This window comes from Schistocerca americana, chromosome X (genome assembly GCF_021461395.2).
Source record: "Schistocerca americana isolate TAMUIC-IGC-003095 chromosome X, iqSchAmer2.1, whole genome shotgun sequence".
In the NCBI taxonomy this organism is placed as follows: Eukaryota; Metazoa; Arthropoda; class Insecta; order Orthoptera; family Acrididae; genus Schistocerca; species Schistocerca americana.
In genome coordinates this window covers 86374955-86396873 of record NC_060130.1, presented here as the reverse complement: position 1 = coordinate 86396873, position 21919 = coordinate 86374955, and the positions used below count along the sequence as shown (strand labels likewise).

At 44.3% G+C, this 21919-nt stretch overlaps 1 protein-coding gene across 1 annotated transcript in view; it reads right to left on the bottom strand.

Moving 5' to 3' along the window:
• Positions 1 to 21919, bottom strand: part of LOC124554696 (succinate-semialdehyde dehydrogenase, mitochondrial) — a 223958-nt gene that overhangs the window by 53488 nt on the left and 148551 nt on the right. Inside the window, exons 5-6 of the mRNA XM_047128322.1 lie at positions 17155 to 17395; positions 3241 to 3404 (exon numbers count right to left, since the gene is read on the bottom strand). Coding sequence (XP_046984278.1) covers positions 3241 to 3404; positions 17155 to 17395 — 405 coding nt within the window. The remainder of the gene's footprint in view (positions 1 to 3240; positions 3405 to 17154; positions 17396 to 21919) is intronic.

Genomic DNA, 21919 nt, shown 5'->3' with positions numbered 1-21919 from the left:
TATACTACTATACGAATACAAGATGATAAAAGCTGTTACCAAAAGTCTCGAAAAATTCCTCACCAATTTACTTCAGTTTCTAGCATGATACTCTAACAAACATTCAGACAGATATAAGCTACATATTCTTTTAAAAAAAATGTGCAGACTTTTTTGTTACAATCAACTCCAAGAAAGAAAATGCTGTGCTGTTCAAATGCACAGTTTAGTTGTCTTTCTCGTAGTCAGTTTTAATTATGATATGAGAGCATTAAACTATTACACAAATAGTTTCTCTCATATATATTCTTTCTCATTATATATAATTTTAAACAAAACTTGTATACACAACACTGTGCTGTTTTGTTTTCTCCCTCACAGTTGGTTTTAACAGAAAACAGGAAGTTGTATTTTTGGCTTATCGGCTTATGACTAGAAAACATCTTCAGAATCTGAATCACCTGAAACTTCGTGATCCTACTACCCAATTGCAGATTAAAACTGTGCAAGATATTGTCGTTGCAGCTACTATTTTCACAGATTTAGCGGCTGGAGAGATTTCTCTAATACCAAATACATCAATGATCCAAACTGATTTACCAACTTATTTGAAGTAACTTCAGTTCTCAATCAAGGTTTTGTTTGCAACAATAATAAACAAGGCTTAAGGTCAGAGAGCAGAGAAGAGAATATCGGCAGGGCAAGGGGGGAGGGGGACGACAGAGGGAGGGGGGGAGACGACGACAGAGGGGAGGGGGGGAGTGGGACAGAGGGGAGGGGGGGAGTGGGACAGAGGGGAGGGGGGGGAGTGGGACAGAGGGGAGGGGGGGAGTGGGACAGAGGGGAGGGGGGGGAGTGGGACAGAGGGGAGGGGGGGAGTGGGACAGAGGGGAGGGGGGGAGTAGGACAGAGGGGAGGGGGGGAGTAGGACAGAGGGGAGGGGGGGAGTAGGACAGAGGGGAGGGGGGGAGTAGGACAGAGGGGAGGGGGGGAGTAGGACAGAGGGGAGGGGGGGAGTAGGACAGAGTGGAGGGGGGAGGTGGACAGAGGGAGGGGGGGAGGTGGACAGAGGGAGGGGGGGAGGTGGACAGAGGGAGGGGGGGAGGTGGACAGAGGGAGGGGGGAGGTGGACAGAGGGAGGGGGAGGTGGACAGAGGGAGGGGGAGGTGGACAGAGGGAGGGGGCGATGGACAGAGGGAGGGGGGCGATGGACAGAGGGAGGGGGGCGATGGACAGAGGGAGGGGGGCGATGGACAGAGGGAGGGGGGCGATGGACAGAGGGAGGGGGGCGATGGACAGAGGGAGGGGGGCGATGGACAGAGGGAGGGGGGCGATGGACAGAGGGAGGGGGGCGATGGACAGAGGGAGGGGGGCGATGGACAGAGGGAGGGGGGCGATGGACAGAGGGAGGGGGGCGATGGACAGAGGGAGGGGGGCGATGGACAGAGGGAGGGGGGCGATGGACAGAGGGAGGGGGGCGATGGACAGAGGGAGGGGGGAGATGGACAGAGGGAGGGGGGAGATGGACAGAGGGAGGGGGGAGATGGACAGAGGGAGGGGGGAGATGGACAGAGGGAGGGGGGAGATGGACAGAGGGAGGGGGGAGATGGACAGAGGGAGGGGGGAGATGGACAGAGGGAGGGGGGAGATGGACAGAGGGAGGGGGGAGATGGACAGAGGGAGGGGGGAGATGGACAGAGGGAGGGGGGAGATGGACAGAGGGAGGGGGGAGATGGACAGAGGGAGGGGGGAGATGGACAGAGGGAGGGGGGAGATGGACAGAGGGAGGGGGGAGATGGACAGAGGGAGGGGGGAGATGGACAGAGGGAGGGGGGAGATGGACAGAGGGAGGGGGGAGAAGGAGGAGATGGACAGAGGGAGGGGGGAGAAGGAGGAGATGGACAGAGGGGGGGGGGAGAAGGAGGAGATGGACAGAGAGAGGGTGGAGGCAGAGGAGATGGAGGAGGAGACGGGCAGAAAGAGGGGGAGGAGGAGATTAGGACACATATCAAATTTCAGTACATATTTAGCAATTACAAAGCATTGCCTGGTTCGTAAATGTATTGTAGAAACTACCACGATTTAAAAAGATACACTACGATAACAAGGATAAACTATTAGCCACTATAATTTGTTTTGGGAATGCTTTTCTGAGTGACAAGGCTAGATGGTTCACACTGGTTCAATTGCAACAAAACGAGGACAACATGCAACAAATGTCAAACTGGGTATACAGCATGCCTCGATATGCAAATAACTAGCATTTCAGCACATTTGCACAAAATAGATAGGAGTAACAGCATCTACATTATGTATTTAAGGAAAGATTATGCAGCAGGTTTCTAATTCAGAAATCTCATTTGAATGTTGTTGGTGGATCATGTTAAGCCTCATGCAAAAAGAAGAAACTTCTATCAACACGTCTGAATTCAACAGCAACAGGATCGTAACCAATCAATACTGTTTTTATCATTCCATGATATTACTGCTCTTGACAGTTGAGATCCTGTGACGGCCACTTGAATATGGAATTGATGGCTTCAGGTGGGCCAGATACAATGCCATGAAGAATCCGTATGTGGAGGTACCAAGGAGAACGAACATTGCCAGACTGCATTTGTCATCATTATATGGGCACAACATCTAGTGTGATGCTATAGGGCCTGCAAACGAAACACCTCTGGTTGGATAGCCAGTACTTTGGACAGTAGCTTCCTTTTAACAAGAAAACACTGTGGCATAGAGTCAAAGCAGCTTGGAATGAAATATCTGTCTCAGTTATCCAGGCTCAGTTAATTCTATGCCCTCCCAGGTTAGACCCATTGTTGCCAATACAGGTTAGCTTAACCCACATTCTACTCTAGCTCCTGAGGAATACATTCAGTATCTTTAAGATCAGTTGAAGACAGACTCTCCGTGATTAACATTTCAATTCTTGACCCCCCCCCCCCCCTCTCTCTCTCTCTCTCTCTCTCTCTCTCTCTCTCTCTCTCTCTATCTCCCCCCCTCCCATTTACTACTCACATTTAGATGGAATATATAACAATTTCCCCCCCCTGTCATACATAAATGGTTTCAAAAGTTCTGTAACCTAACACTTTCTTTTTATTTTCTGTGCATCCAACTCATGAAATTTTACAATACTGACCAAATAAGACAAACATATCCAACAACTCCCAATGTTTATCAGTCATGCACTAACACTATTAGACAGAAGTATCAACAGAAGCTTAACACACAGCATTTCAATCAAACTTTTACCTGGCCACAGTTCCTGAATTTTGATGCCATTGCACCACCAACAGCTTTCTGAATGTCAGCACTGTCAAAGACAATGAATGGTGCATTTCCACCCAGTTCAAGTCCAATTCTTTTCACTCCTTGTGCACACTGTTTGTAGAGCAACTTTCCCACATTGGTGGATCCTTTAAATAAAAAGAATTGGAACAACTAATGAAAAAAAAATCACTTAAAACGTTACTCAAGTACCCTATTTTGGCTTGATAAATGCTTCCATCTAGACGTGCACACTCTTTAAACAAAATTTCATTACAAACTGACAAAATCTTGACACTGTACAGAATAAATATATTGGTAACAAAAATGATACATAATATATAATCTTATTCAAGACATACTGAGGTAGTTAAATGACAACCTGTGACATTCTACAGTTGAGGACATACTGCATTAATATGAAAAACAGTTTTAACAGGGTATTATAAAACAGTTTTGATATTACAATACAAATATTATTTAAAATCTCATTATTTAAGAGAAACATGAAATACTGTATCTATTAAATTTTCCAAGATATAGGAGTAGCTTTGGATTAGCAACAGTCACATTTCTTCATAGGACTGAAACGTCAGTCGTCAAGATCAATCAAACTTTCCTGCTGCAAAGCCTTAGCAGTTACACAATGAAGCTTATAAATTCCTCCAAACGTTCCGTTTTATTTTCCACTAATTACTTACTGAAACAATGAACTTGACTACACTGGGGTACCTGCCTTCCCTAGCAGCAGTGGTTAATGGTTACTACTACAGAGTGTCTATCAAATAGCCTCCAGCTAGCTGATTTAAGCCCTTGTGATACAAGAAATTTTCACCATCAGTATTTGGCCACAAAGAGTGAGGAGGTGTTGACATTATAATGTTTGATAACCAGGCTGCACACCTGTGTCCAAGGCTAAAATAACACTCTCTCCAAATTCCTTCTGTATAAGAGCATACAACACTAATAACAGTAATTCATCCATATGAAGTTTGGCGGGCTCCATAGCTCTATTTGCCGGAAGTAGGTTACACACTGGCAGTAAACTTTGCCAACACATGGCACCCTCCCCCCACACCCCAGGTTATCCGCAGCTCGTGGTCGTGCGGTAGCATTCTCGCTTCCCGCGCCCGGGTTCGATTCCCAGCGGGGTCAGGGATTTTCTCTGCCTCGTGATGACTGGATGTTGTGTGATGTCCTTAGGTTAGTTAGGTTTAAGTAGTTCTAAGTTCTAGGGGACTGATGACCATAGATGTTAAGTCCCATAATGCTCAGAGCCATTTGAACCATACCCCACTCACCCCCAAACATAGACGACAAGATTTTTACAAGGGGGGGGGGAAATACATGTACAAATGGAAACATTCTTGTTAAGCAACTGAACAAACCCTCGAACATCAAGGCTCTCTCTGTGTGCGCGCGTGTACGTGTGAAAACATTCCTCACATACAATTAAGTGCAATTTATTTTCCACACTAGAGGAAACACAAATTGGCTATAAACCAATGGGGCAACCTAGAAATGAACATTTCTTTGATGATTTTCCTGATGTTTTGCCAGCACGAGTGGCTGGCATTGTCAAAGCTTCGTCCTCCATTGCTGGTTGTAGACTGGAGTCTAGCTCGCAGCCACAGATTATATGTACCTGGCGCGCCCACGTCCAAGTGCTTTTCCATAGTCATTTCAATGCAGTTCTCCTCTTGCTATCTTTAACAGTCATTTGCTGCAGCACACGAATTCAGGATCTGTTCATCCTGTGGCTTTTTCATTTCTTGTTGAAGCTATTCTCACATTTGCATATTTCTATAGCTTCTATGAACAGGCAGCAAAGGAGATCTAACAGTGTCTTAGATCGGCAAAATGGAAAAGGGACCCACTTGCAATGTCCGGCATGCATAATTGTTGAGGAGAAAGTCATGGTGGAAGGACAGTGGTAGTTTAGCTGCTTCTGCATAGACTCTCAACTGGGCCAGTGTAAAAGGCTCCAGTGGCCAAACGGATGCCACGATGGTGGCTAATATTGAGACAGTGTAAGAGGGACAGACGTGAAGATGCATGAATGAAACACCCACATTCTAATTTCAAATGGTCAAGGGACCAGTACAAACGGAGGAGGGTGGTTAGATCTGCTCCCCAGAAACTACCACTGAGGACACGGACACAGAGGGACTGCATACAACGGGCTGCCACGTGAGACACACGAGAAGGCCAAGGAAGTTTCCTTTCGAACAAGAACCCCAAGAATTTTGTAGTTTCAATGAATGGAAGAGCAACAGGCCCAAGATGTAACGATGGTGGAAGAAACCAACTGTGCCGCCCGAAATTCGTGCAAATGGTTTTGTCAGTGGGGAAGTGAAAGCCACTGTCGAAGCACCACGAGTAAAGACTATCGAGACATCGTTGAAGATGCCGCTCAATGAGACATGTCCATGGAGAACTGCAGTAGATGGCAAAATTGTGAATGAAAAGAGCCGGAGATGCCCGGTGGGAGACAGGCCATTGTAGGGTTAATGGCGATAGCAAAGAGGACGACACTCAGGACAGAACCCTGAGGCACACCGTTTCCCTGGATAAAGGTGTCCGACAAGGCAGAACACACACATACCTTGAAAACTCTGTCTTTTAAAAATTCCTGAAGGAAATTGGGTAGGTGCCCACGGAAGCCCCCACGTGTAGATAGTACAGAGGATATCAGTCCCCCAGCAGGTGTCATAGGCTTTCTCCAAATTGAAAAACAAGGCCACAGTCTGAGATTTCCACAGAAAACCATTCACGACATGGGTCAAGGTCATCAGCTGCAGAACGGCATGCTCAATCCACACTATGCAGTGGTTAGTAAACTGTGATAATCGAGCCACCGTACCACCTGGGCACGAATCGTACATTCCATCATCTTGCAAACACAGCTGGTGCGAGAAATGAGGTGGTAGCTAGAAGGAAGATGTTTGTCCTTCCTGGGCTTAGGTGTGCGTATGACAGTGGCTTCATGCCAGCATTTTGGAAACATGCCCTCTCCCCAGATGTGGTAATACGTATGAATCAGAAAGTGCTTGCCCACAAGAGAAAGATGCTGCAACATTTGAATGTGAACAGTCTCTGGACCTGGGACAGAGGAATGTGACGAAGTGACAGCATGATCCAGCTCCCTCATAGTAAAGGCAGCATTGTAGCACTCACGATTATGAGAAGAGAAGAGTATCGCCCTTTCTGATGGAATAGGACAGGGTGATAGTGGGAGAAGCTTGAAATCTCTGCAAAATGGCGGCCCAAGGTGTTGGATATAGCAATAGGGTCCGTGATGACATCGTCTGTTAATGTCAGGCCGGAAATTGGGGAATGGAACTCGGTTCCAGAGAGCCGTCACAGGTGGCCCACATGACTGAAGAGGGAGTGGAACTATTAAAAGAATTAGTGAATGAAATCCAGCTAGCTTTTTTGCTATCCCGAAGAACGCGACAACACTGTCCACGCAACTGATTATATTGAATGCAATTTGCCATCGTAAGATGATGGTTAAAAACATTGAGAGCACGTCTCCGCACGGGAATTGCATTGCGGCATGCCTCAGTCCAGCAAGGGACCAGGACATGGCATCGTAAAGAGGAAGTGCGACGAATGGAACGTACGGCGGTGGTAAGGATAATGTTTGTAAGACATTCTACCTGGTCATCACAACTGGGGAAATATTGTTCATCGAAGGTCACCAGGGAGGAGTAAAGCCTCCAGTCGGCCTTAGTAAGCTGCCATTTGGGTGTGCACATAGGTGGGGTAGGAGTCAGCAAACGAATAGTGCACAGGAAATAGTCGCTCGAGTACATGTAAGAGAGAACGGAGCAATGGAGACAATGGGCAAGCTGGACAGTGCAGAAGGATAGGTCCAAATGGGAACAGGTGTGCGTGGAATCTGAAAGGAGGGTGGGTGCTCCAATATTAAGGCACATGAGGTTAAGTTGATGGAGAATGTCAGCCAAGAGGGCACCTCTCTGACAAGTTCTGGGAGAACCCCACAGGGGATGGTGCGCATTAAAGTCACCGAGCAGCAGAAAGGGGTGAAGTAGCTGCCCAATAAGGTTGAGGAAGTTGCCCTGGTGACATCAAATGATGGAGGGAGGTAAACAGTACAAAGGGAAACGGTCAAGTGAGGAAGGAAAAGGTGAACTGAAATAGCTTGAAGACAGGCAGTCAGAGAGATGGGTTGACTAGGAACGTCATCCTGTACGAGCAGCATGACTCCCCCATGAGACTGAATGCCGTCTTTTTGGGGAGGGGTGCATACCGGTGACATGGAGGTCGGCTGGGCGAGGGGATCACGTGGCGACACTATCTAAGAGGATCTTCGAGTCGGTGAAGGAGAAGACCATTTGCCTTTGACTTCTTGGAGCCTTTCCGGTTGGCAGAGGGAGACTCAGATGTTGGTTGGCTGGAGGGACATAGGAAGTGTTTACAGGAGTATTCCTTCTGTCCTTTCCAGCCTGTCGCTTGTGTAGCTGGTGACTTCACCCCATGAGGCGAAAGTTTAGTGGCATATTGCACAGCTGGAGGAGGAGATCGGGACGCTACTATGATGCTGGGCGATTCCACAACTGCGATGCTAAATTTGAGGTCTTATGACTGCATGGCCATGTCCTCCGTGGAATGAGATGCAGCAAGAACAGTACTGTAGGTGCAAGATGATAGAACACAGGGGTTCCAACTAGCCTACAACTTGCGAGCGACCGGGTGATGCACTTTTTCCTTCCCAGATCTCCTGAATAGCCTACTCATCAAGATACATGGGACAATCGCAGGAGGAGGCGGCATGGTCACCATTGCAGTTGATACAGCAGTGAGGAGGAGGTGGACAATTGCCCTCATGAGCATCCCGCCCACAGCTTACACATTTGGCTGGGTGTAGACAACACTCTCAAGTGTCATTGTAACGATGACAGTGGTAGCAGTGCATAGGGTTTGGAATATATGGTCTGACTGTGATAGATTCATAAACTGCTTTGATGGAAGAACCACTCTATCAAAAGTGAGAAAGAGAGTGCATGTGGGCACTAAGGAGGCATCCACTTTTCTCATCACCTGATGGACTGCAATGACACCCTGATCAGAGAGGTATGTTTGAATTTCTGCCTCAGTCAGACCATTGCGCAGCCTAGTGTAAATAACACAACGGGAAGAGTTCACCATTTGATGGGCCTCAACACGAACAGGATAGCTGTGGAGGAGCGAAGCTGCAAGCAGTTGTGTTTGAGAATCAGAAGTAGTCTCCAAAAGTGAAGTGTCATTGTGTACACAAGAGCAGGATTTCTCAGGGCCAGCAACTGCATGAACACCTCTCTGGATAATAAACGGATTTACCACAGTGACGGACTGATTGTCTTCAGTGCGTGAAACCATGAGGAGTCATGGTGCAACTGGGAGGGTCTTTCAATCATTAGCCTCGTTCCATTTATGTTTTGTAGCTGTTGACTGTGAAGATGATCGACTCATTGCGAGAAAATCCCCATTACTGCCAGTGTCTCGGATGGCGCGCTCCTTCCAAGTGTGGGCTCCCTTCAGTAGGGGTGCACCTGCCTTAGGTGATCGTTCACACCTCCTGAACACTTGACAAAGGGGCTAATTGGCATTTTGGTAAGGTAGCAGCTCAGGCAATCACCACTCCCTGGGCCTGGCCTGTACCAGGGGGTATGAGCTAACCCTACCTGTTGACCCGGGGCTGGGAACTATGCGTTACCTAGTCACCTGTTACATGTCAGACATGTGGGCCAGCCTTCTGGAGCACAAAGGGAGGAAGAAGAAAAAAGAGGAACATCAAACGCCAATATGGAGGAAAGACAGGAGAAGGCGAACAAATAAAGAAAAAAGTAACAACAAACAGTGGAGAGTATTCAGATACTGACTACTGAAAATGCAGACTATATTTCCAAAAACAGCCTTGACATGTTCCCCAAGGGAGGGGAAAAAGAACAGCAAGAGGATAGACATGCAGCATGGAAGAGAAAAGATACTGCAAAGGTTGGGGCCCCGTGGTAGCCAAGCACAAACCCTCCACAGAGCGGTGAGCCCCCGGGGGGAAGGGGGAGATATCAGTGCTGTACAATAGAAATACGAAGACAATGCTGCTGCGAAACACTTACTGCTTTAACAGTGCTTAAGTGAGACAACTCTTATAATGAAAGATGAGAGCATTGTAACTTGCATGTAGAACAACCTACCTGCAGTAAAAAAATAAATTTATAAACTTAGCATAACACCATATGGAAGGTTTCTGTTAGTTTTGACCATGAACACTGTCTGAAAGCTCAGCGATGTTCTCATTCCTGATGTATGCATTTCACCTGCCTATGTCTTGACTGTACAGATGATTACAATGATTGGTTTGTGGGGCATTCAACAATGCGGTTATCAGCACCTTTACAAATTCCCAATCTTTCTTACAAATTCCCAATCTTTTCACAGTCCAGTCTTGCCATTTTCCCGGATGATGATGAAGACAACATGAACAACCAGATCGCATGTGGAGAAAATTCCTGACCCGGCTGTAAATCGAACCCAGGACCACGTGATCCGCAGGCGGCAATGCTAACCATTAGACCACAAGCTGCGTTCTCAATTATATAGTTCTTATTTACTGTACTCCTTCCATTATTTGTATTCCATCTACAACTTTTCAATTGTCACATTTTACTTGTCAACAAATCAGAATATTTGATCAAGTTGACAACAGCACATCAAATGAATATAGCTGGACAATTTAGCATGACAACAGAAAATAGGTGGGTAGTAACAAAGTAGTTGCAACTTGAAAACATCATGAGAAATGTTTGATAACTGAGAGAAGGAAGATCTGTTGTAGTGGCTGAGGTGTTTCTTGAGTGGACCCAAATGTTTTGTGGTCAAGCAACAAGATTACCACAATACAGTAAGATACCCAGCCACCCATTGTCTGCTGCCCCAACTTGAGTTTTATTCCCATTTTCGTAATTTACATCATATTTTCGTAATTTACATAATGGACCACAAGGTAATTAATAGTGTTTAATCCAGTTCTTGACAGTTTCACTGTCTTTTAAGGTACTCAAACATTAACAAAGAATTAAGATAGATCTGTCGTCAAGTCAACCCGAAGGCTAATTTGAACACCACAGTGCTTTATTAGGCATTGTCCTATTGGAGATTGTATGTGTTGAAGTGAGTTACCCAGCCAGTTACAGGGGGCCTACAGCTTAATGTCGACTTTGAGCCATGACACAACTCAGTGTTTTTCACATTCATATTACCACAGGTGAAAGAAGTGGCAAGTGACAGGACTGACCGAGGATTGGAAACAAATCCTTTGGATCCATAGTCTGGCATTTCAAAACTCGAGCCACATACCAAGAGAATTATTGAGATGTAACTGCTAGAACAGACATATATCTTAAGTTGTGTTCCATCTACAATTGAATAGGATTCACTGGGTAATGATACTGTTGATTCCAGTCCCTCCACCGATGAGATACTAAATAAATACAAACTGATCTGAATGTCAACGAACTCATGACGTTCACCAACGGTTGAGTCAGCTAACTATTGGATGAATGCAGAGCTCTTGACTATTATAGTTTGTGGAATCAAATTATCTTTGTTGCACGTTATTTGGTATTACTTAACTACATAATTACTGTACCAACTGACTGCCTGATGTAGCATACAAATTTCAACACTATTCATGAGGTTTTTGGTGATATTAACTCAACACCCAACAGGAACATTCCTGTGGGTCCTGTATAATAATAAAACTGCTTTAAAAGAACCCTGGAAAGGTACTATCAATGACAGAAATTTTGGTCAATTAGGAATTAAACAATAAGAGAAAAAATTACTGAATCAATGTGCAGACTAAGTGGTATCATTTCTCTGTGGTAGATCTTGAGATAAAAAACCAACTTGCATAATTATTATGTTGCTCATATCACTATTTTTTCGAACTGCCACAACAATTTCCAGCTTTTTCTCTTTTGGATGGTTTTAAATAATTATAATTATGTTGAAACTTCCTGGCAGATTAAAACTGTGTGCCCGACCGAGACTCGAACTCTGGACCTTTGCCTTTCGCGGGCAAGTGCTCTACCAACTGAGCTACCGAAGCACGATTCACGCCCGGTACTCACAGCTTTACTTCTGCCAGTACCTCGTCTCCTACCTTCCAAACTTTACAGAAGCTCTCCTGCGAACCTTGCAGAACTAGCACTCCTGAAAGAAAGTCTCGGTCGGGCACACAGTTTTAATCTGCCAGGAAGTTTCATATCAGCGCACACTCCGCTGCAGAGTGAAAATCTCATTCTATAATTATGTTTCTTTATATATCCTCTCTTCTTTCTGCATCTAAAGGATGACTCTGCAATTCATAATTAAGTGCCTGGCAGAGGGTTCATTCAACCACTTTAAAGTTATTTCTCTACTGTTCCGCTCTCAAATGGCACGCAGAAGAAACGAGCACTTGTTTCCACAGTTCTTGTGATACACGTGTGCTCTGCACACCTTTCCTGTATCATCCGAACCATCTGACCTACATGATAACCTGATAAATAAAGACACTCATTTACAACCAAGGTTTTCAACTAAGGAGGGTTTGGGCCTAATCTTAAGCATTTTCAAAGCACAAGGCCCGTACGTGGTAAAATCAATTCACGCCATGGCAACTGAAGACCTTATATCAAACCAGGCAGACACACCTAATTCACATCAGCAGGGTCCGGGTTCCTGTTATGGTGTCACACAAACTGAGTATCACTAATCATGTTCCAGTTGCACACTTCCCTCTTCAACTTGCTAGTGGAGTTGTGCCAGGGTACAATTCTAAGGTTCAATGGATAGGTTTCACGACTGGCTCAGGGGTAGGCATGCAATTTAAATGCTTGGACATTGAGCAGAGGCCCCAATGAAGAACCTTGTCTACCAGCTACAATCTTAATGGCTGAAACTTTTTTCCTCACAAATTGGTATTTTACTCAGCAAACGATTGCAGTGGTCTTGTGTGTGTGCACATGCACCATGCATGTGCACAATTATTTGCATTTATTTGGAATGCTTTAAAGGATAGATAGTCTGGTTGAAGCTGTACAATCTAGTAATATTATGAATAATATCCTGTGCCCATCAGTACAACAATAACAACTGGAGGAGTAATCTGATACGAGAAGGATCAAATCAGTGATGGCACAGGGATGCTTTACAGAACAGACTGAGACAATTCTTCTTGACTGTCTTCTTCCTACACTTGGTGTTAACCTTGTTGGAAATGAAATGGATGATGTGAGAAAACTGACCTGATTCCATATCAAGAACTTGATATGACCTTCGGAATGTAATCCTACATGCCTGGGAGGAGGCGATACAAAATGAGAGCTTTACCGTCGATCATATAGGTTTCCTTCCTTGCAGAATGCTGTAATCACTGAAATCAAAGTATTTTGGATGTGATTAAGTGACGGTGACACCATTTGCTCTGTTCTTTTCAATTTAATAATTACTATAATCTTTCCACTGTTAATTCTGCATTCTCTATAGATGCTACATAGTAGCATTATAACTGTGAAAGGAGTCAAAAGACACTTTTCAACTTTTATTTCTGCAATAACAAATCCAGTTTTTAAACATTTTACCACCAAACTATGTGACTTTTTCTTATTTCTTCTGCTTTTGACAATGATGTACTGCAACTTGCTATGATTTCATGGGTACAATGGCAAGGGTCAAATGAAGACGGGCATAATTCCTTCTACAAGAATTACCATTTCCATAATTAGATTGTGCTCTATTTTTCTTCAGGCTACAATAAATGCTTCGAATGATGACATATGCACTGTTCAAAAGCTTTGGATTCGAGGCATTATATGTAACTGTTCAGTGCTATTTTGGGTGTTGCTGCTGTTATTTACCTGCTCAGTTTATTTGCCTGTATCAGGCATTTTCAATGTCATGTTAGTGTGATCTTATTAATGAAGAAACTTTGCAAATTTTCGAAAACTCTGAAAAAGAATCGGAAGTGACTTACTAGATTCAGATGGCACTTTGCTGCCAGAGACAACCGATGAATATAGTGAGACAGAGAAAGAGTTACAATATGTAAGTGTCTCAATTCTCTTGACAGTTGTCTTAGGAGTCAGTTGATCCAACAGTGGGGATGGGTGCTAAGGATATAACAGAACAGAAGGCTAACAGACAATCACCTAAAAAAGGGCTGCTTTGAACATCCTGGAGGAGAGAAGGGCCCATTGCATGTGCCTGCCACTGAGTGGATGACACAGTCATCAGTGCCTTCATACTTCTTTCTGATGAGCTGATGCAGCATACCATACAAAAACCTGCAGAATCAAATACTCAGTATGAAATAAGACACCACTGGGACAGTGTTGCAGGGGGAACTGGAGACAATGATTGTTGTCATGCATGCCAGAGGTGCTATTTTTGATAAAGGTTATTAAAGATAATGCGAACAGGTACATTCCATAAATTTATAAGATTCTTCCACTTCAATGAGAAGGCATTCTGAACTTAATGCATCTCTGCTGAAAAGTTTGGTCTTATTTCTGAAATACGGAACAAGTTAATGGAGAACTTGCCTTTGCTGTTGCCACCCTGGCAAAAATATTACAACTGATGGGTAGTTAGTTTGAAGCAATGCAAGGTGCAGGTTTACCTAAGTTATGGCAAACAAACCCAACAATATGGACTCAACTTTTGGATAGTTGCAGACATGATATCAAAGTATATTTACAATGCCTTCCCACACCTCGGTGAGCAGGAAGGCCCACCAGACAACACCACTGGGAGATTATGTCATTCTCTGCCTCATGGAGACATTTCTAAATGAAGGAAGGAACCAGACAATTTGTTCATATCCCTTGAGCTCGTGAAAAAATTTTAACAGAAAAAAATATTATTACTGGTACTAATGAACAAGTTTTACTGATAACGTCCAAGTTGTGTGAAAAAGATTATTTTTGACATCCATTCCATCTTGGAAAGCATAAATATTCCAGAATGGGCCCTTATAGTGTACCAAGGGATGAAGAATAAGAATGTAATTATTCTCACCACATTACATCCTGAAGTAGCAGCAAGTGAAGCAGCAGAGAAAAAAAAACTTATCTTCTGTAACACCACAAAGTATGGTGTGGACGTCATAGATCCAATTATTTGTAAATACTCAACTAGAGTTGCTTATAGGACATGGCTGGTGCATGTCTTTTACACTATCCTAGAAGTGGCAGCAATGACTGCATGGGTCAAAAGCATTCATTCTTTAATTTGTAAATGAATGCAAAAGTGGACAACAGAGAGCAGCACAACAGCAAGAAAGTCAATTAAACAAAGCAGCAGGTGTAGGGATCATGCAAATAAAAAGGCAAAATAAGTGTCAAATTGGTATGTACAGAGGTAACCAGACCAATGATATAAGTAAGGAATCTAAAAATACTATCTGCAGGAAATATTTACGAAAATCTGCTCAAAGGGTGATTTCATTGCTTAGGAAAAAAGTGACACACACAAATAAACGTTAGAAAACGTAAAAATACTTCACATTACTGTATAGACAAGCAATTACTTTGTATTCAAAACATTAAGCAAAATGTGTCATAATGTTGGGGTAAAGCATTCATTGGAAAGTGTACATGGCATATAAATAAATGGAAGAAACGTCTTGCTTCAACCACAAAATAAATTTTTAATGCAAATTAAATCAAGAGTCTCGTATATCACATTTTCCCCTGTTCTAGTACTGAGTATCAATAAAAGTTCATCTTGCTGGTTGAGGGAGTGGGAAAGAGGAGCTGATTCCAACCACACACACTAATAGTTTTTGCACAGCCTTTTGAGAAAGCAGCTGCACCACTCTTACACACGGTGATGGTTTTACCAGTATCAAGTTATTTCTTATTACTGTTCCACCTGACTCGGCATCACCACAATGTTTACATGTCTGTAATACTGGAAATTAGATGACACAGGTCTCCTCCTGTATTTTTTCACTCAATTTTTTTTAACTGATCAAAGGGGATTTTGGTATAAGATAGTATTTCAAAGAACATTATACTACAACCACTAAAATTCTGCATCATAAGGCACTGTGCTACCAAGACCTATCTTCTTCTTCATAATTGGTTTATTTGTTGAGATCGGTTGGTTATGCTAAACTGGGAGAGAAGTTAGGAAGATTTTTACTATGACTGCTAAGAAGTACTGCAAGTACACAAATTACTGTTCTTACAGAGAAATCTCACATACCGTCCTCAATGAAATTTGCATTATTTGTAATACTTGAGTATGTACTTGAATAGCACCATTTTTAATTCAAAGTGACCAAACAATTTGTAAATGCATTGAACGATCCACCTTCTGAAAATTTAAAGAAATTAAATTTTTTTATTAGTGAAATCCCCTCTCAAATGACATTCGAGTTCACACTTAAGGGAAAACCTATGAAAGGTATTAAGTATTTTACTTTATTTTTAAATTATTATTTTGGCACCATGCAATGATTCAAATCAAACCATTCTGCTCAGATGTGAGTATTGCACTCGTTGCATGTGCGTATCACATTTCCCGATTAGTCGGGAGGTAAACCATTCGTCAAACAAATGTTTAAACAACGGAGTATACTATTTCTACACACTGTCGATAATATGTCCTTGTCTTCCTCTCTGTAAACAATGTATTGCCATAACTCATTTTAAGTGTCAGGAAAATTTAATCCTAAGAGCAACTGGGAATTGTATTGGATTTTCCAGGCACCTCATCTTGCACTTAACCACCTAAATTACCAAGTTACACACCACATATAACACAAGAAAATTGTACACAGTAGTGCCTTTCCGATACAACTTTACCAGGGGCAAATACTAGATCTAACCACATTACCTGTCAAGGATTAAGCAGTGGGGGAAATGTGCCCCACTGCAAGCTGAAGACATGGACCGGATATACTATTTTCGCATACAGATTGACACTAATATGAGCAGAGCATTTGATATTCACATGCATTGCAGAATCTTTACTATATGCTTTTATTAAGTAGAATGGTGACATCTTCAAAGAAATTGCCACAGGTGATACAATCTCAAAGCAGAAAAAAGTTACTGCTTTCTTGAGTTCTAGAAAGGAGGAGAACAGAAGTGTCTCGCTATTTCTTTACAGAACACTAATGATACAAACTGTTCTACCTATGGTAGGTGGTTGTTGGAATTAGTCTTTCCAAACCTCCACGAAAGATCTATCACTGTACTCGACAATCCCCTGTACCACACAGTTTAAGGGAATAAAGACAACACTCATTTGCACTAAATATGATAATTGTAACTTATACAAAGTTGTATAATAGACGTACCTGTAGACAATTTGGCAAATGTAAGAGTCCATGTCAAAATATTGACAAGAATTATTGGCACTGTGATGTTTTAATGGAAAGGCAGTTGAAGTCAAAACACAGATTGCAGTAGTGGCAAAGAAAGTGACCAGGACACTGGTGTTATCTTATCCAGATAATTGGGATGACACTGTAGCACTAAAACAGTTTACTTCTATAAGCAATAAATGTACAATTTAAAGACTTAATTTTACAACAGAATTAATGACTGCATACAGAAATCACAAAGTAGCATTATTGTTACACAATGTTTGTAGGTTCTCCTTCGAAGTATACGGATACTTGCTTACAATAAACATGATTACACACAGTACCAGGTGTTCTGAAGCTATACACAGACAGATAATTGTATTGCAGGATAAAAAGTGTATATGTTACTCACTATAAATCTATAAAATACTGAAATTAAAGTTTGCAAATAAACATAACACAATTCCTTGAAAGTCGGGTAAAATGATTTAATAATTAAATATAGCACTGACAATATTAGACTTTTGTACCTGTGAATGATATTCCAGCTACTTTTGGACTTTCACATATTAATTTTCCAACAGCTGGTGCATTGTCACGACTGCATGTAACAACATTGAAAAGCCCTTTTGGGAAGCCTGCCTCCTCCGTCAGCTTAGCTAATGCAAGGGCTGTCAGTGGCGTATCTTCTGCAGGTTTAACTACACAAGTGCAGCCAGCAGCAAGTGCAGCTCCAGCTTTTCTGGTTATCATTGCAATTGGAAAATTCCACTGCAAAAATTAATATAACATGATTTTACTATAAAATATACTCATGGAATATTATCCTAGAGTGCAAAATAGAAAATACTAAATAAATAAATAAATTGGAATTCCAAATCACGATATGTATTGGTAGATACTGTTGCAAGTCTAATGCACAATTCTTAGAAATATACTGGAATTACAATCCTCTGACTATTACATACAAGGTCCTGCAACAATAAATAACACCAAGTAGCTATATAAAATCTTCCTAAAATCATTAATTTAACTCTTCATTAACAGAAGTTTTCCGGTAGATCTGAATTACCGAACACCAGTATTTATGTATTCAATCACATATAAAACAGGGTTTTTTTTCCAAGTTAAATTAAGCTTCAGAAATATTCACACACTTGAACTTATTTTTGCTAGATAGTCTCCTGAATGGGAAACACATTTTTCCCCAGCAGATGGGCAGTTTCTTGACCCTGTTTTCATAAAATGAATGTGGTTATGACAGCAGCCAGTTGCACACGAACACTTTGGCAGTACCATCACCGTCACATCTTTGTTGTCCAGCTGCTTCCTTTACTGGTCCAAACAAATGAAAATCAAAGGTGTCAAGTCAGAACTGTAGGGATGAGGTTCTAATATGGTCCAGAACAGTCCCTGAATATTTTATTGAGTTTGGGCAGCTGTGTAGGGTCGAACATTATCATGAAGCATGAGCACATCACAGATTGGACATGGACTCCTCCTCCGATGTTATGCACATTTTGTTTAGTTCAAAAGTTGGCAATAGTATGCAGCATTCACAGTATGACATTCGTGGGGAAATCTATGAGAACTCCTTTACAAGCAAAAAAGATCGTGCTGGTTCTTGGGCAATGACAGGGAGCTGCATTCTCAATCGTTTCTCATCCTCGTAAAAACTGACTGAGCCATGCATACACTTGGGAGTCTTTCTCAGGTTGTTATCCCTGAACCTTCACACATGCCTTTTCGAAATTTTGGATGGTTTTACATCTTCAGTTATCAGAAACTTTATTATAACTCATTGTGCAGCAGATAACAGTATCTCCTCCTCTGACATCCGATTCTGACTACAGAAACAATGTGACAACATTCTGGCTGTGGAGAACAATCACTGGAAACAAAAGCAACAATGGTTGGGTGGGTGGTTGGTTGTGGGGTTTAAAGGGACCAGACTGCTATGGTCATCAGCCCCTTTTACCAAAAACTAAAAACACCCACAGAGAATAAAAAATGAGCAACAGAAAAGACGGCAGACGATACAGGACAAGAAAGACTCAGACAGAGATCAGACAAAACGAATTAAAATCACACAGAGTGTGACCGTGGTTGGCCGACCATAGAGATAAAAAAAGGAAAGACAAACACCGAGAAACACACTAAAACTCAGTCTAAAATTGTAGGCCAAAGGTCAGACTCAAAACAAAAAAAACATAACAAACACTCAGATTAAGTTATAAAAATCCCCTGCCTGAATAAAACGCGAAACTAAGCCTACCATAGCAGAGTCATCAGTTAAAAGGGCAGGGAGCGTATCAGGCAGCGCAAAAGTCTGCCTAAGCACACTTAAAAGTGGAGAGGCCAGCAAAATGTGGACCACCGTCAAAGCCGACCCGCATTGACAGAGGTGGGTCCATACACCACAGTAAATGGCTGTGTGTCAAGCGGGTGTGGCCAATGCGGAGCTGGCAAAGGACTACTGAGTCCCTGCGAGTGGCTCGCAGGGATGACCGCCACACATCCGTTGTCTCCTTGATATGACGGAGTTTGTTTGGTGTGGTCAGATCGCGCCTTTCAGCATCCCACAGCACGAAAACTTTGTGGCGTAAGACTGCTCGCAAATCAGTCTCTGGGAGGCCAACGTCCAGAGTTGGTGCACTGGTGGCCCATTTGGCCAGGCGGTCAACATGTTCATTACCCAGGATGCCGACATGACCAGGGGTCCACAAAGACAACAGAGTGGCCGCAGCGGACAAGAGTATGAAGGGACTCCTGGACAGCCATTACCAGATGAGAGCGAGTGAAGCACTGGTCGATAGCGCGTAAACTGCTCAGGGAGTCGCTACAGATAACGAAGGACTCACCTGAGCAGGAGTGGATATACTCTAGGGCACGAAAGATGGCGACCAGCTCAGCAGTGTAAATGCTGCAGCCAGCCGGCAATGAAAGTTGTTCGTAATGGTCACCTAGAGTTAGAGCATAACCATCGAACTGTCAGTGTAAACAACGCCAGAGCCCTGATACGTGGCGAGGATGGAATAAAAGCGGTGGTGGAAGGCCTCCGGAGGGACTGAGTCCTTCGGGCCCTGTGCCAAATTGAGCCGAAGGCAAGGACGGGGCACACACCATGGGGGTGTACGTAGAGGGGCCCTGAAAGGAGGTGGAAGAGGGAAAACCCCAAGCCTGGAGAGAAGCTCTCGGACGCAGACCGCAATCGTACAACCCGACCGGGGCCGACGTTCTGGGAGACGGACAACCGACTGCGGGAACAGGAGATGATAATTAGGATGCCCAGGCAAGCTACAAACATGCGTAGCATAAGCGGCCAGTAAACGTTGGCGTCGTAACCGCAGTGGAGGGACGCCTGCCTCCACAAGTATGCTGTCCACAGGGCTGGTCCGGAAAGCACCAGTCGCAAGTCAGATCCCGCTGTGAAGGATTGGGTCTAGCACACGCAATGCAGATGAGGATGCTGAACCATAAGCCAGGCTCCCATAATCCAGACGGGAATGGATTAACACCTGGTAGAGCTGGAAGAGGGTAGAGCGATCAGCGCCCCAACTGGTGTGGCTCAAGCATCGCAGAGCATTAAGATGCCGCCAACACATCTGTTTAAGCTGCCGAATATGTGGGAGCCAAGTCAACCAGGCATCAAAAACCACACCCAAAATATGATGGGTCTCCACCAGAGCAAGAAGTTCGCCAGCAAGATAAAGCCGCGGCTCAGGGCGAGATGTTCGTCGCCGGCAGAAATGCATAACGCAGGACTTGGCAGCCGAAAACTGGAAGCCATGCGCTACAGCCCAAGACTGCGCCTTGTGGATCGCACCCTGCAGCTGACGATCAGCAGCTGCAATGCCAATGGAGCTACAGTAGAGGCAGAAATCATCAGCATATAAGGAAGCTGAGACAGACGTTCCCACCGCTGCAGCGAGCCCGTTTATTGCAATTAAAAACAGGCAGACACTGAGGACAGATCCCTGTGGTACCCCGTTCTCCTGGACTCAGGAGGAACTATGGGAGGCCGCGACTTGCATGCGGCAGGTACGATACAACAGAAAATTACGTAGGAAAATCGGCAATGGACCCCGAAGACCCCAATCATGAAGTGTAGAGAGGATGTGATGGTGCCATATCGTATCGTATGCCTTCTGCATGTCAAAATGACAGTGATGAGGTGCTGACGGCGGGCAAGGGCCGTACGGATGGCTGACTCCAGGCTCACCAGATTGTCGGCGGCAGAGCGGCCTTTACAGAACCCACCCTGAGACAGAGCCAGGAGGCCCCGAGACTCGAGTACCCAACTCAATCGCCGGCTCACCATCCGTTCGAGCAACTTACAAAGAATGTTGGTGAGGCTAATGGGGCGGTAGCTGTCCACTTCCAAAGAGTTCTTGCCATGTTTCAAAACGGGAATAACAATGCTTTCCCGCCATTGCAACGGAAACTTACCCTCGAACCACAGACGGTTGTAAAGGTCGAGGAGGCATCGCTGGCAGTCCACTGAAAGGTGTTTCAGCATCTGACAGTGGATGCGAGATCGAGGTCCTCAGCAGATGCAAGAATCCCCACCTCATCCTCCGACGCAGAGCTTGTCGGTAGCGGCGGAGTAGGTGCCACCGCAGGTGCCTTGGTCTTACGGGTCTTGAATGTCGTTTTCTCTCGCTGTTCCTTTGGTTGCTGTTGCTGGGAGGGCTTATTGGAGTCAGTCTCCGGGACCAAAGATGACCGCGAAGCTCAACGACCAGAGACTTGTGGCTTCTTCAGCCACTGGTGGGTGTCTGCTGTGCCGCTGGTAGGAACCTGGGAAGGGAGTGACCCAAGGGATCCCTTCGAAGCGAGAGAAGCCGAAGAAGACTTACGCTTCTCCAGCTTAGAAGTGGGGACTGGTGTCCCCGGTGGTTGAAGGGGTGCTGCTCCTGAGGTAGGTGGTGTGGGAGCAACAGCGAGAGAAGTGGCCCCCATCGTCAAGGGGGCAGGCGAGGTCCTTTGACTCTGAGAGCTGACTGTATGTGGTGCAGCTGATGGAGCTGCAGCAGGAGTGACAGTGGAGGCATAAGATGACATCATGCGCACGGGATGAAGCCGTTCAAATTTCCGCTTAGCCTCAGTGTAGGTCAGTCTATCCAGGGTCTTGTCTTCCATTATTTTCCATTCCTTCTGTAGGATCTTACAGTCCGGCGTGCAAGGGGAATGGTGCTCTCCACAGTTGACACAGATGGGAGGTGGGGCACATGGAGTATCAGGATGGGATGGTCGACCACAATCGCGACATATGAGGCTGGAAGCACAGCGGGA